Source organism: Anomaloglossus baeobatrachus, chromosome 4 (assembly GCF_048569485.1).
Source record: "Anomaloglossus baeobatrachus isolate aAnoBae1 chromosome 4, aAnoBae1.hap1, whole genome shotgun sequence".
NCBI classification, from domain to species: domain Eukaryota; kingdom Metazoa; phylum Chordata; class Amphibia; order Anura; family Aromobatidae; genus Anomaloglossus; species Anomaloglossus baeobatrachus.
The window spans coordinates 54,600,593-54,615,889 of record NC_134356.1 but is presented as its reverse complement, the minus strand read 5'-3'; the positions used below and the strand labels follow the sequence as shown (position 1 = coordinate 54,615,889).

The 15,297-nt window shown below is 45.4% G+C and overlaps 1 protein-coding gene across 1 annotated transcript in view; it reads right to left on the bottom strand.

The window, feature by feature from the left end:
* TNIP1 (TNFAIP3 interacting protein 1) overlaps positions 1-15,297 on the bottom strand; it is a 130,901-nt gene that overhangs the window by 47,558 nt on the left and 68,046 nt on the right. Inside the window, exons 6-8 of the mRNA XM_075344341.1 lie at positions 13,153-13,347; positions 4,460-4,554; positions 1,718-1,838 (exon numbers count right to left, since the gene is read on the bottom strand). Of these exons, the coding sequence (XP_075200456.1) occupies positions 1,718-1,838; positions 4,460-4,554; positions 13,153-13,347 (411 nt within the window). The remainder of the gene's footprint in view (positions 1-1,717; positions 1,839-4,459; positions 4,555-13,152; positions 13,348-15,297) is intronic.

Below are 15,297 nucleotides of genomic sequence, written 5' to 3'. Positions count from 1 at the left end.
GACAAATAATGATATAAATTGCCCTTTGTTTTAGCCACTTTACAAATTATATTAATAAATTGCAGGAAAAGCAGAGTAGCCGCTGTTTGGAACGGTCTGTATACGTTTAATGTAATCGTAACACCTTTGCACACGCTCATTAGACGCTTCAATACAACAGATAGGATTGTGGCTAATGTACATGTGTTGTTTCCTGAAAAAGGAAGTTAGAGTCTAAAAAAAACCCCAAAAACACTGTGGGCGGGGTTATATAGGGCTCAGCATTGTGAGCACTGCTAGATCTGCAGCAGAGTAAACTTGAATGAAAACTAAAGCAAGCAGACGAGCACGTGACTCCTATATAGGAGGTTGTTGTGAATATTAGAGATGGTGTTGTTCCCGGGAGTGTTTCTGGGCTCCCTCTGGTGGCTAGTGCTGGAAGTGAGTCTGATTCTGCATCTGTCGCTCAAACAGGTGTAGGAGATTATTGCTGTTCCAGGAAGCCTATGGAGCCCAGCCTGGGCGGATAAAGGAAGGCAGTCTCTGTCTAATCTTTTCCGGTGATAATTGTTTCTGCTCCATGTGAAGATGTCCTGAATTTTGTCCTCCAGCCTTTAGGCTTTTTACCTTTCCCTGTAGGTTGTTTTTGCTTTTTTTCCTGCTCCTTTTTGGATTCTCCAGGAATGATTTCTACAGCGGTTTTTTTGTTCCCTTGCATCAGTTTTGTTTCCATGTCATCCTGAGTCTGCAGCTATGCCTGATAAATATTTTGTTTTTTCTTCCTTAGATTTGTTTTCTTCTCATGCATATTTTTGTCCTTTTGTTTGCAGTTTATGGGAACTGTGCAATCTCAGAGGGCGTTTCTGCTTGATCCATGTCTTTTTCTAAATCGGAGTTTGAGAATATTCCCTTTTTTGTTTCTTGCTGGTGAATGAGAGCTCTTCCTGTACTATTTTTGGAGGACTATTTATTCCCAGAAAGAAAGGGAGTTTTACGCCCTGTTTGATCAGGAGTTTTTATATTTTTGTATCTCATGTGTTTTTTGTAGTGAAGATCTTTTCTATTATTTTTGCATTTTCTATTAAATATATTTGCACAAGAGTTCCTGATGTAGTGGGAGGAAAGATCGTGTGATCTTTAAGGGAATTTTTGATTATCAGGTGTTGGTATTTTTTTAGGGTTTTTACTGGCTGCAATCAGCAATCTATCCTATACTTTTGTATCTAGCGAGCAGGGCCTCACTTTGCTTAACCCTATACCTACCATCAGTGTGTTGTTTTTTCTTACATCACCGTTGTTATATGTTGGTGCTTTTGACTTTCCTTTGGGGCTTTTCTGACGCAAGTCAGGATTCCTCATTCCATCTTTGAGGTTAGTTAGTTCTCCGGCGGTGACGAGGCATTTAGGTTTGTTAGGAACGCTCCACCGCTACTTATTTTTTAAACCAGATCTTTTTTATTAAACAATTAGGAATCAATACAGAGAAAATATATTGCATCTTATCTCCACCGCTACTTTTAGTTGTCTTTGTGTAGTCAGGGGATTGCAGCCAGTTAAGTTTCCAACTACTCTTGTGTATTATCACCAACCTTATTTATGGAATTTTTGCAAGATCTTTTGCGGTCTACTGACCATAGCAGGAGGTGCTATCTTTAATGACAGTTCCTATAGTAAGTGAAGGTTTATAAAACAGATTCAGTAGAACAGGACACTGCTGTGTGGTCAGAAGTGTATTCACCTGTTCATGTGTCGCATTCTCAACATGTGTGGTCTCCCCCGTTGCTGGAGTACTGTCATTTGTGGCTGCTGGTACTTTCCCTCTGTGCAAAAACAATTTCTTCAATTCTATATTTTCGGACCTTCAGCCGTAGACAGGAAAAGAAAGAAAAGACAAATCAATCCCCTATTAGATAGATTTACCCACAATCAACCAATATACAGTCATATGAAAAAGTTTGGGCACCCCTATTAACGTTAACCTTTTTTCTTTATAACAATTTGGGTTTTTGCAGCAGCTATTTCAGTTTCATATATCTAATAACTGATGGACTGAGTAATATTTCTGAATTGAAATGAGGTTTATTGTACTAACAGAAAATGTGCAATCCGCATTTAAACAAAATTTGACGGTGCAAAAGTATGGGCACCTCAACATAAAAGTGACATTAATATTTTGTAGATCCTCCTTTTGCAAAAATAACAGCCTCTAGTCGCTTCCTGTAGCTTTTAATGAGTTCCTGGATCCTGGATGAAGGTATATTTGACCATTCCTGTTTACAAAACAATTCCAGTTCAGTTAAGTTTGATGGTCGCCGAGCATGGACAACACGCTTCAAATCATCCCACAGATTTTCAATGATATTCAGGTCTGGGGACTGGGATGGCCAATCCAGAACATTGTAATTGTTCCTCTGCATGAATGCCTGAGTAGATTTGGAGCGGTGTTTTGGATCATTGTCTTGCTGAAATATCCATCCCCTGCGTAACTTCAACTTCGTCACTGATTCTTGCACATTATTGTCAAGAAGCTGCTGATACTGAGTTGAATCCATGCGACCCTCAACTTTAACAAGATTCCCGATGCCGGCATTGGCCACACAGCCCCAAAGCATGATGGAACCTCCACCAAATTTTACTGTGGGTAGCAAGTGCTTTTCTTGGAATGCCGTGTTTTTTTGCCTCCATGCATAACGCCTTTTTGTATGACCAAACAACTCAATCTTTGTTTCATCAGTCCACAGGACCTTCTTCCAAAATGTAACTGGCTTGTCCAAATGTGCTTTTGCATACCTCAGGCGACTCTGTTTGTGGCGTGCTTGCAGAAACGGCTTCTTTCGCATCACTCTCCCATACAGCTTCTCCTTGTACAACGTGCGCTGTATTGTTGACCGATGCACATTGACACCATCTGCAGCAAGATGATGCTGCAGGTCTTTGGAGGTGGTCTGTGGATTGTCCTTGACTGTTCTCACCATTCTTCTTCTCTGCCTTTCTGATATTTTTCTTGGCCTGCCACTTCTGGGCTTAACAAGAACTGTACCTGTGTTCTTCCATTTCCTTACTATGTTCCTCACAGTGGAAACTGACAGTTTAACTCTCTGAGACAACTTTTTGTACCTCCCCCTGAACAACTATGTTGAATAATCTTTGTTTTCACATCATTTGAGAGTTGTTTTGAGGAGCCCATGATGCTACTCTTCATAGGAGATTCAAATAGGAGAACAACTTGCAAGTGGCCACCTTAAATACCCTTTCTCATGATTGGATACACCTGCCTATGAAGTTCAAAGCTCAATGAGGTTACAAAACCAATTTAGTGCTTCAGTAAGTCAGTAAAAAGTAGTTAGGAGTGTTCAAATCAAGAAATTGATAAGGGTGCCCATACTTTTGCACCGGTCAAATTTTGTTTAAATGCGGATTGCACATTTTCTGTTAGTACAATAAACCTCATTTCAATCCAGAAATATTACTCAGTCCATCAGTTATTAGATATATGAAACTGAAATAGCTGCTGCAAAAACCCTAATTGTTATAAAGAAAAAAGGTTAACATTAATAGGGGTGCCCAAACTTTTTCATATGACTGTAAGGAAGCAACTCAGCACTAGAAAAGTTTGACTTTGCATTAGGAGGTATCATGTCTCCCTCTACTGCTCATTATAGGGTTTTACACAAAAGCAATTTATAATAAATTACAAGGATTGTGAAAGATTAAAAAACAAAAACAAAAAAAAACACTGCTGCTTTCAGAAACGGCGCCACCTCTGACCAGGGGTTCTGTTTGGTATTGCAACTCAACTCAGCCCCATTGAAGCAAATTGAGCTAAAACTGCAATACCACGCACAACCAATGGTCAGGTGTGGCACTGTTTTTTTTTGTTTTGTTTTGGGTTTTTTGTTTTTAATCCTGGACAATCTCTTTAATAATAATAATATTAATTTCTCATTCATTTTAGAAGGTCTGATTTCAAAGTTACAGGGAATCTGTCAGCAGGTTTTTGCCATGTAATCTAAAGACAGCATGCTGCATGGGTTAAAACATAGAATTCAGGGATGTCTGTCTTCTCAAGGTCCAATCTGTTATTTGCAATGTTTGTTTAAGCAGCAGGACTTATCATTGCTCAGACAACATTGTCTTGTGCCTTGTTGTCTGGCACGCCCCCTCCTCTATTGACACCTTACAGTCAATGTACAATCTCTAGAGAGCCTGGTGTGGGCGGGGTCAGCTCTCTCAGCTCTGCTACATGGCTAAATCTAAAAATTCCGATTTTTGTCAGAACGGCTGCACCCAGTAATCTAAGTGATACATCATTGGCTTCAAGATCTCTTTGCCTACATCATGCGGCTCTCAGATGAGGTAGCAAAAACCTGCTGACAGATTCCCTTTAAGTATATAATGCAAAAACAATCAGTACCAAAAAAACAAACAAATACATTTGGAAAATATTCCCCTCCCCTCCCCTACATGCGATGCCTCTCACCTCAGGTCTTGTTCTGTCTGGTGTCTCTGATTCCAATCGACCTCCAGTTTAGACCGCAGGTCCTCATTCTCCTTCCGTAGCTGCTCGCACAAAGTCTGCACATAGATAAAGTTATCATACTCTGTTATATAACCCAGAAAACAGAAAGAAAAAAAAAAAAAAAAAGACGCTTTGGGAGGGGGGGAAACAGCCTAAACATGATCATTAAATGATCAAGGTCGTTTCAACAAACTTTGCATAAAATCAACAGTTCAAGAAAATATAAGAAACTTTTTAACATATCTTATCTTTTTTTTCCACTTAGGAGCCACTTCTCTCTCTTACTTCCAAAACTCACCATCCATTCAGAAAAAAATAACTGAAATCTGTCTTGGTCAAAGCAAGAATGACTGTCAGCTCAGTGAGGTGTCAGGTTACACTTCCTATTATACTCTATGGAGGGGGAGGCAGTGCAGAACTATGCAGCAGATGGAGCTGTTTAGCTCACACCAGAGCTGGTTTCACAGCCACACAGCTCAGTACAACTGTATAATATCTTACCTGATACTATTACTGCTTCTATCTCATGTGCTATAGAGAAAAATAATAACAGGAATCCCTCATATCGCTGTGTGCTGTGTATGAGAGACATCATAGCAGCTACCTTTTATCCACTAGCTCAGAGCTGGATGAATAGCAACACAGCTCAGTACGACCGTATAATATCTTACCTGATACTATTACTGCTTCTATCAGGTAAAATATTATACAGTCGTACTAAGCTGTGTGGCTGTGAATCCAGCTCTGAGCTAGTGGATGGAAACTAGCTGCTATGATGTCTCCCCTACACAGCACACAGAGATATGAGGGATTCCTGTTATTTTTTTCTCTATAGCACATGAGATAGAAGCAGTAATAATATCAGGTAACATATTATACAGTTGTACTGAGCTGTGTGGCTATTTTGTTTCCTCTATAGCACATGAGATACTATTACTGCTTCTATCTCATGTGCTATAAAAAGAAAAAAAAATAACAGGAATCCCTCATATCTCTGTGTGCTGTGTAGGGAAGACATAGCAGATAGTTTCCATCCACTAGCTCAGAGCTGGATTCACAGCCACACAACTTAGTACAACTGTATAATATCTTACCTACTATTACTTCTATCTTATGTACTATAGAGAAAAAAAATAACAGGAATCACTCATATCTGAGTGCTGTGAAGGGGAGACATCATACCAGCTAGTTTCCATCCACTAGTTCAGAGCTGGATGCACAGACACACAGCTAATATCTTACCTGATACTATTACTGCTTCTATCTCATGTGCTATGGAGAAAAAAATAACAGGAATCCCTCATATCTGTGTGCTGTGTATGGGAGACATCATAGCAGCTAGTTTTCATCCACTAGCTCAGAGCTGGATGCACAGCCAAACAGCTCAGTACGACTGTATAATATCTTACCTGATACTATTACTGCTTCTATCTCATGTGCTATAGAGAGAAAAATAACAGGAATCCCTTATATCTCTGTGTTCTGTGTATGGGAGACATTATAGCAGCTAGTTTCCATCCACTAGCTCAGTACGACTGTATAATATCTTACCTGATATTTTTTTTCTTTATAGTAGATGAGATAGAAGCAGTATCAGGTAAGATATTATACAGTTCTACTGTATGGCTGTGCATCCAGCTCTGAGCTAGTGGATGGAAACTAGCTGCTATGTCGTCTCCCATACACAGCACACAGAGATATGAGGGATTCCAGTTATTGTTTTTCTCTATAGTCCATGAGATAGAAGTAGTAGGTAAGATATTATATAGCCATACTGAGCTGTGTGGCTGTGCATCCAGCTCTGAGCTAGTGGATTAAAACTAGCTGCTACGATGTCTCCCATACACAGCACATAGAGATATGAGGGATTCCTGTTATTTTTTTTCTCTATAGTACATGAGATAGAAGCAGTAACAGGAATTCCCCATATCTGAGTGCGCTGTGTATGGCAGTCATCATAGCAGCTAGTTTCCACTTACCAGCTCAGAGACAACTGAAAATCAGAGATAGATCCCGCAGATGGGAAAATGGGGAAAGATATAGGCTAACAGTTATAATGGGCAGATATAGTGTTATTTCTCATGTGCCTATTCTAAAAAGTTAACAGGTATGCTTTAAAACTATTGGGGGCTAACACTTGCACTTGTAAGCTGGGGCTGCATGTGACAAAAGAAGGGAATTTTGTTTACTTACCGCAAATTCCTTTTCTTCTAGCTCCAATTGGGAGACCCAGACAATTGGGTGTATAGCTTCTGCCTCCGGAGGCCACACGAAGTATTACACTCAAAAGTGTAACCCCTCCCCTCTGCCTATACACCCTCCCCGTGCCTCATGGGCTCCTCAGTTTTGGTGCAAGAGCAGGAAGGAGGAAACATAAATTGGTCTAAGGTAAATTCAATCCGAAGGATGTTCGGAGAACTGAAACCAAAGAAACAATTGAACAACAAGCCCGAAGGGAACAGGGGCGGGTGCTGGGTCTCCCAATTGGAGCTAGAAGAAAAGGAATTTACGGTAAGTAAACAAAATTCCCTTCTTCTTTGTCGCTCCATTGGGAGACCCAGACAATTGGGACGTCCAAAAGCAGTCCCTGGGTGGGTAAAAGAATACCTCGATAATAGAGCCGACACGGCCCCCTCTTACAGGTGGGCAACCGCCGCCTGAAGGACTCGTCTACCTAGACTGGCATCTGCCGAAGCATAGGTATGCACCTGATAATGTTTCGTGAAAGTGTGCAGACTAGACCAGGTAGCTGCCTGACACAGCTGCTGAGCCGTCGCCCGGTGCCGCAATGCCCAGGACGCACCCACGGCTCTGGTAGAATGGGCTTTCAGCCCCGAAGGAAGCGGAAGCCCAGAAGAACGGTAGGCTTCAAGAATCGGTTCCTTGATCCACCGAGCCAAGGTTGACTTGGAAGCCTGCGAACCCTTACGCTGACCGGCGACAAGTACAAAGAGTGCATCTGAACGGCGCAGGGGCGCTGTGCGAGACACGTAGTACCGGAGTGCTCTCACTAGATCTAATGAGTGCAAATCTTTTCACATCGGTGAATTGGATTAGGGCAAAAAGAAGGTAAGGTGATATCCTGATTGGATGAAAAGGAGATACCACCTTAGGGAGAAATTCCGGAACAGGACGCAGAACCACCTTATCCTGGTGAAAAACCAGGAAGGGGGCTTTGCATGATAGCGCTGCAAGATCCGACACTCTTCGGAGTGATGTAACTGCCACTAGAAATGCCACCTTCTGCGAAAGACGTGATAAGGAGACATCTCGCAGCGGCTCGAAAGGTGGTTTCTGAAGAGCCGTTAGCACCCTGTAAAGGTCCCAGGGCTCTAGTGGGCGCTTGTAAGGTGGGACTATGTGGCATACTCCTTGCAGGAACGTGCAGGAACGTGCGGACCTGCGGGAGCCTGGCCAGGCGCCTTTGAAAAAATACTGAGAGCGCCGATACTTGTCCCTTGAGAGAGCTTAGTGACAAACCTTTGTCCATTCCAGATTGAAGGAAGGAAAGAAAAATGGGTAAGGCAAAAGGCCAGGGAGTAAACCCATTCACAAAGCACCAGGACAAGAAGATCCGCCAAGTCCTGTAATAGATCTTGGCGGACATCGGTTTCCTGGCTTGTCTCATAGTGGCAATGACATCCTGAGATAACCCTGACGATGCTAGGATCCAGGACTCAATGGCCACACAGTCAGGTTGAGGGCCGCAGAATTCAGATGGAAAAACGGCCCTTGTGACAGCAAGTCTGTGCGGTCTGGAAGGGCCCACGGTTGACCCACCGTGAGATGCCACAGATCCGGGTACCACGACCGCCTTGGCCAGTCTGGAGCGACGAGAATGGCGCGGCGGCAGTCGGACCTGATCTTGCGTAATACTCTGGGTAGCATCGCCAGAGGAGGAAACACATAAGGCAGTTGAAACTGCGACCAATCCTGTACTAATGCATCCGCCGCCAGAGCTCTGTGAACTGCGGAGATGGTGGATGCTGTGGCTTCCACCCACTGCAGAATTCGCCGTACTTCCTGGAAGGCTTGACGACTGCGAGTGCCGCCCTGGTGATTGATGTAGGCGACTGCAGTGGCGTTGTCCGACTGGATACGGATCTGCCTGCCCTCCAGCCACTGATGGAACGCCAATAGGGCTAGATACACTGCCCTTATCTCCAGAACATTGATCTGAAGGGAAGACTCCCTCGGAGTCCAGGTCCCCTGAGCCCTGTGGTGGAGAAACACTGCTCCCCACCCTGACAGGCTCGCGTCCGTGGTGACCACAGCCCAGGTTGAGGGCAGGAAGGATTTTCCCTGCGATAGAGAAGTGGGAAGAAGCCACCACTGAAGAGACGTCTTGGTTGCCAGGGAAAGAGAGACATTCTTGTCGAGGGAAGTCGATCTCTTGTCCCACTTGTGGAGAATGTCCCATTGGAGTGGGCGTAGATGAAATTGCGCGAAGGGCACTGCCTCCATCGCTGCCACCATCTTCCCTAGGAAGTGCATGAGGCGCCTCATGTAGGACCGCCACAACGGATGCCATGACTTTGGTGAAAACCCGTGGGGCTGTCGCCAAGCTGAAGGCAATGCCACGAACTGAAGGTGTTCGTCCCCTATGGCGAAACGCAAGAAGCGTTGATGTTCGGGTGCGATCGGCACATGGAGATAAGCATCTTTGATGTCGATCAATGCGAGAAAGTCTCCCTGTGACATCGAAGCGATGACCGAGCGGAGAGATTCCATCCTGAACCGTCTGGTTCTCACATGTCTGTTGAGCAGTTTGAGGTCCAGAACGGGACGGAATGAACCGTCCTTCATTGGCACCACGAACAAGTTGGAGTAAAAGCCGCGCCCCTGTTCCTGAGGGGGGACGGGAATCACAACTCCTTCTGTCTTCAGAGCGGCCACTGCCTGAAGAAGTGCGTCGGCCCGAGCAGGGGGGGGAGGTTGTGAAGAAACGAGTTGGAGGACGAGAGATGAACTCTATCCTGTAACCGTGAGACAGAATGTCTCTCACCCATCGGTCTTGAACATGTGGCCACCAGGTGTCGCAAAAGCGGGAGAGCCTGCCACCGACCGAGGATGCGGTTCGGGGATGCCAAGAGTCATGAGGAGGCCGCCTTGGAGGCAGTGCCTCCGGCAGCCTTTTGGGGGCGTGACTTAGACCGCCACGCGTAGGAGTTCCTCTGACCTTTCTCCGGCCTATTGGACGAAGAGGATTGGGACTTGGCGGAGGGGCGAAAGGACCGAAACCTCGATTGTATCTTACGTTGCTGAGGTCGCTTCGGTCTGGACTGGGGTAAGGAGGAGTCTTTTCCCTCTCATCCAATCGTTCTCCAAACAATCGGTCGCCAGAAAACGGCAAACCGGTTAGGAATCTCTTGGAAGCCGAGTCTGCCTTCCATTCGCGCAGCCACATGGCTCTGCGGACTGCCACAGAATTAGCGGATGCGATCGCTGTACGGCTAGCAGAGTCTAGGACTGACTTCATGGCGTATGAAGAAAACGCCGACGCCTGAGAAGTCAAAGACGCAACCTGCGGAGCAGAAGTACGTGTGACCGCATTAATCTCGGTTAGACAAGCCGAGATAGCTTGGAGTGCCCACCCGGCTGCAAAAGCCGGGGCAAAGGACGCGCCCGTGGCTTCATAATGGATTTCACCAGGAGCTCTATCTGCCTGTCAGTGGCATCTTTTAGCGATGAGCCATCTGCAACCGATACCACAGATCTAGCCGCCAATCTAGAGACTGGAGGATCCACCTTGGGACACTGAGCCCAACCCTTAACTACGTCAGAGGGGAAGGGGTAACGTGTGTCAGCAAGGCGCTTAGTAAAGCGCTTGTCCAGAACCGCTCTGGGTTTCTGGACAGCATCCTTGAAGTTAGAGTGGTCGAAAGACGCACTCTGTGTACGTTTGGGGAACCGAAACTGGTGTTTCTCCTGCTGAGAAGCCGACTCCTCTATAGGTGGAGGCGGGGGAGATAGATCTAACACCTGGTTGATGGACGAGATAAGATCATTTACTAAGGCGTCCCCTTCAGGTGTATCAAGGTTGAGGGCAACGTCATGGTCAGAGCCCTGAGCTGCGACCTCCGCCTCGTCCTCCAGCGAGTCCTTCAGCCGGGAACCTGAGCAGCGTGATGAAGCTGATGATTCCAAGCGGGCCCGCTTAGCTGGTCTGGGGCTATGGACCGTGGAGGAGTCCTCCACGTGAAACCTAGAGCCCACCCCAGGAGCGCGCTGCGGCGTGGACCGAGAGGGACCTGGAGGCGCCGATCCAACAGTGTCCTGGGTCTGTGTAAGGACCGGTCTGGACTGCAAGGCTTCTAGCAGCTTGGCAGACCATTTGTCCATAGACTTAGCCATGGATTGTGAAAGTGACTCAAAGAGCTTCTCAGCAAACACTGCAAACTCTGTCCCTGCCGCCTGGACAGTGGTAGCATGGGGGTCTACCTGAGCCGAGGGGCCCACAAGTGGTCCCGGCTCCGGCTGAGTCAGTGTAACAGGGGTCGAGCATTGCTCACAGTGAGGGTAGGTGGAACCCGCAGGCAACATAGCCCCACAAGAGGTACAGGTCGCAAAGAAACCCTGTGCCTTAGCGCTCTTGCTCCTTGTGGACGACATGCTGTTGTGTGCCAGGAGAGTGATCACAGAGGGTATAAGGGAAGAGTATACAGCCCGGCCGAACAGAGATCTATATATATATAAAGATATATAATACGTATCTATTCAGGCAACCCAGGGGGACCAGCACCGGATGACCGGTGTGGCTTACCGACCGCTAAAAAGCGGCGTGTGTGTCCTCCAGATTCCCTGCTCCAGGTCTCCCAGCGGTGAAGAGCTCTTTCCTGATGATTCTTCAGCGCAGAATGTCTGAAAAAAATGGCTGCTGGAGCTCTCAGAGGGGGAGTGGAGCGGTGGGCGGCACTAGGAAAAAGTGCGGGAATCTGGGGTCCCCATTGTGATCAAAGAGGGGGGAGGAAGCATACAGGATGCTCCGGCCCTCACTGCCGACGTCAGGACGGCTGTCCCGCCCCTTCCCTGACAGACAGGTCCGGGGGCGGGAGTCTTGCCAGTAGGCCGCAACTGAAGCCGGGGACTAAGTTTATGACCGCGGCCGACAAGCAGGCGCGGTCGGCGCGGAAGTCCCCCAGCTTTCACGGATCAGCAGCCGCTGTGTGTCCCAGGCAGCGTCCGGTCGGCTGTCCCGCCCCTACCCTGACAGACAGGTCCGGGGGCGAGATTTTGCAAGTAGGCCGCAACTGAAGCCGGGGACTAAATTTATGACCGCGGCCGACAAACAGGCGCGGTCGGCGCAGAAGTCCCCCGGCTTTCACGGCCTAGCAGCCCTTGCAGCGTCCGGGTGCCAGGCGCTCCATGAACCGTCCCCATGGGGACACACGAGTACCTGACAGATGCAGGGTCCGGTCCCTGATAAAGGAAATACTCCGGTCCGGCAGATTCCACACTGGGGCTGCGGAGGGAGCACGGTCCCAGTACCTGGATGACCGCTCAGGATCCCACTTCTCCCAGAGCCCCCAAAAGATGGTGAAGGAAATACGACATGTGGCTCCAGCCTCTGTACCCGCAATGGGTACCTCAACCTTAACAGCACCGCCGACGTAGTGGGGTGAGAAGGGAGCATGCCGGGGGCCCCGTGGGAGCCCTCTTTTCTTCCAAACGATGACATTAGCAGCTGCTGCTGACTAAAATGGGAATGCATGAGTGGATGTGTGCCTCCTTCCACACAAAGCATAAAACTGAGGAGCCCGTGAGGCACGGGAGGGTGTATAGGCAGAGGGGAGGGGTTACACTTTTGAGTGTAATACTTTGTGTGGCCTCCGGAGGCAGAAGCTATACACCCAATTGTCTGGGTCTCCCAATGGAGCGACAAAGAAAGATCATAATTTCTCATTAACATATCTGGTTCCTTTCGAGCATGGAACAAATTTTTAGTTGCCTGTAACAGGCAACTTTGCATCATATTGCAATCTGTTAAACAGTATAACAGAGACACAGGCTTTCAGTCCAAGATAGGTAAATTTCAAAACTAATGGATGCTGGGAGGGGAAGGAAGTTCCTGCACCCATAGTGCTGGAAAAACACTAAGTTTTTTTTTTTTGCTTGCTATTTTAGAATAAGCTGTAATTTTGCCCATTTTTATGGAAAGTGATAAAAGCCAATTTATTGCAATAATCCCCCAGTTTAGATTTATACATTACTAGCTGTCTCTCCGTCTGTCTCTTTAATCGTCCGCCTGTCTCTTTCCCTGTGTCTCTCTGTCTGTCTCTTTCTATCTCTCTCTATCCATCTCCCCACCGATATCTTATTACCTCACACATAAGCTTCTTATACTAAGAATTTATTTTGTTCCTATAGAAACCAATCACAGCTGTTATTAATGACCTGTAGCTCGCAGCTCCATTGACATTAATGGAAACAGGTTTTTTGGAGAGTAACTGTAAAGCGTGGGGTTAAATTTTCCCGTCAAAACAAAGTCTAGGACTTTCCTTGAGTCACATGAAGTGTCTGTGCAAAATTTTGTGATTGTAAATGCGGCGGTGTGAATTCCTTTAGCGGACACACACACACAGCTTTATATATTAGATAGCACACTGCCTATGAAAACGGACACAGGAACAATTACGACTCATACTCTCCAGTACCTGTAAAACCGATGTCCGCTGCTCATTCTTGTGCACTTTACTTGCCAGCCGGTTAAACTCCAGGACCAGGCGGCTCATGTGATTAAGAAGTCGGCTCTGGTCAGATTCCTCAGCGAACATACTGAGGGAATTCTCCATACGCTGAAGGTGATGATGGAGGTTGTCATCGTCATTTTGTGCGCCAAAACCTGGGGTCTACAAAATCAAAATTAAAAAAAAAAAAAAAAGTAAAATAGGTCACAGGAAATGTTCACAGTTAAAAAAATAATTTGTGGGATTTCAAAAAACAGCGCCACACCTGTCTGAAGGTTGTCGCTGGTATTGCAGTTCATACCTGGCATTTTAACGGAGATGAGATGAAATACTAGTCACGACCATTTTGTGGCCCATTATGTAAAAACAAAGTTTTCTTAATACAGAGCAGCGCAGAAATAGTGGTCTTCAAGGAGGCTGATGGGGCCTTTTTCACAGCAATGTAGAATAAGCTCTGCTCGAGATCTTTCCCGAACAACTGGGATCGGAGAAAACTCAAATCTCGGTCAATTAGTCTTTTGAGTTCAGTGTCCAAACGTGACCTGATAAAAGTCCACCCCACCTCGATAGGGTTGATATAATCCCTGGGGGCACAATTGGGGAGTGGGTAGTTGACCCCATGGCCACATACACGAGCTGTCTGTTGAGTGAAGGATTGGCAGACCATTCTCTCCAAATTCCCCCATACACAAAAATGAATGGAGGAGACTCCTGACAGCGGCCTGATCCTCCTCTCCCCCGATATCATCTGGCAGGAAAAAGTCGGGAGCCCCACATATATCTGATGGTCGTTTGGTTGGGGGGCCTTTAGGCTGTTAGGCTATGTTCACATGTTGCTTGTTTGCTGCAGCACAACCTGCTCTATTGGCAGTAAAATAAGCTGCGTTTTTGATGCGTAATTTGTCTACAGTATGTTTAGATACAGTTATCCACAAACAAAGCAGAAACACAGCAAAAAAGTCAACAAAAAAAGGCAGCAAAAAATAAAAAAGAAGGGAACCCAACCAAGAAGAGCCAGCAAAAAAACACAAAAAGGCAAAAAAAAAGATGAGGCAGCAAAAAAAAGAGAAAAAATACAAAACAAGCAAAAGAAAAGAGGCAGCAAGAAAAAAGAGTAACATAAAAAAAGGCAGTTAAAAAAAAAATAAAAATGATGAGGCAGCAAAAAAATAAGGGAAAATACAAAACAAGCAGAAGATAAGAGGCAGCAAAAAAAGGCAGAAAAAGAGGCTAGCATAAAAAAAAGTGGAGGCAGTAAAAAAAAAAAAAAAAAGAAAAGGGCAGCAAGAAAAAAAAAGGAAGAGCCAGCAAAATAAAAAAAACACGTGTGAACATGGCCAAATAAACCCCTAAAAAATAATATTGTAGCGCAAAGATAACATTTTTTTTTTCAAAGATGCACACTTTTAAAGGATCCACTGTTATAACCTGATAAATACATTTAACAAGTAATTCAGAAAGAAAATTCAATGTTATAAAGAAACAAAATAACTGCAGAAAAAAAAACAACAACCAAGAAATCGTGAGAAATTAAGTGCAAAATACAGAACAAAAAGAATATTTCACTTTGCAAAGACAGCCGCACATTTTCATTGCGAAATCGTGGAAAAAACCAGTACCCCCCAACAGAGAAGGTGCGGTAACACTAAACCAGATGAAAAAAAATGTGCGGCTGATATCTGCTGTATTAGTTTAGACAAGTGAAAAGGGAAATTTTTGGACAGACCCCTTTAATAGACCTTACGACTTCATTCATATGTCTCTTAGTAATAAAAAATAAAAAAAAATTTAAAATAATTCAAGAATATATTTTTTACTGCAATATACCTCCTCGAAATGTAATAATTAGAAACTGACAACTGGGCGTTGCCATTCTTCCTTGCCATTAGGGCGTGTCTCCGCAGTCTGATACCGCCCATGCCGTGCTGTCAGTGGCAGATTATGCAGGGACACATCCTATTGATAACTTCCAGTTGTTTAAATTTAAACATTTCCAGGAAGAGTAAATGAGGAATAAAAAGTTTAAAAAATGCAGAATTCTACAAAAAGAGGTGATGAGGAATTCAACATTTCATTCAAACAGAAGTGCCAGGGAAAGGAAAAGATCCTGCC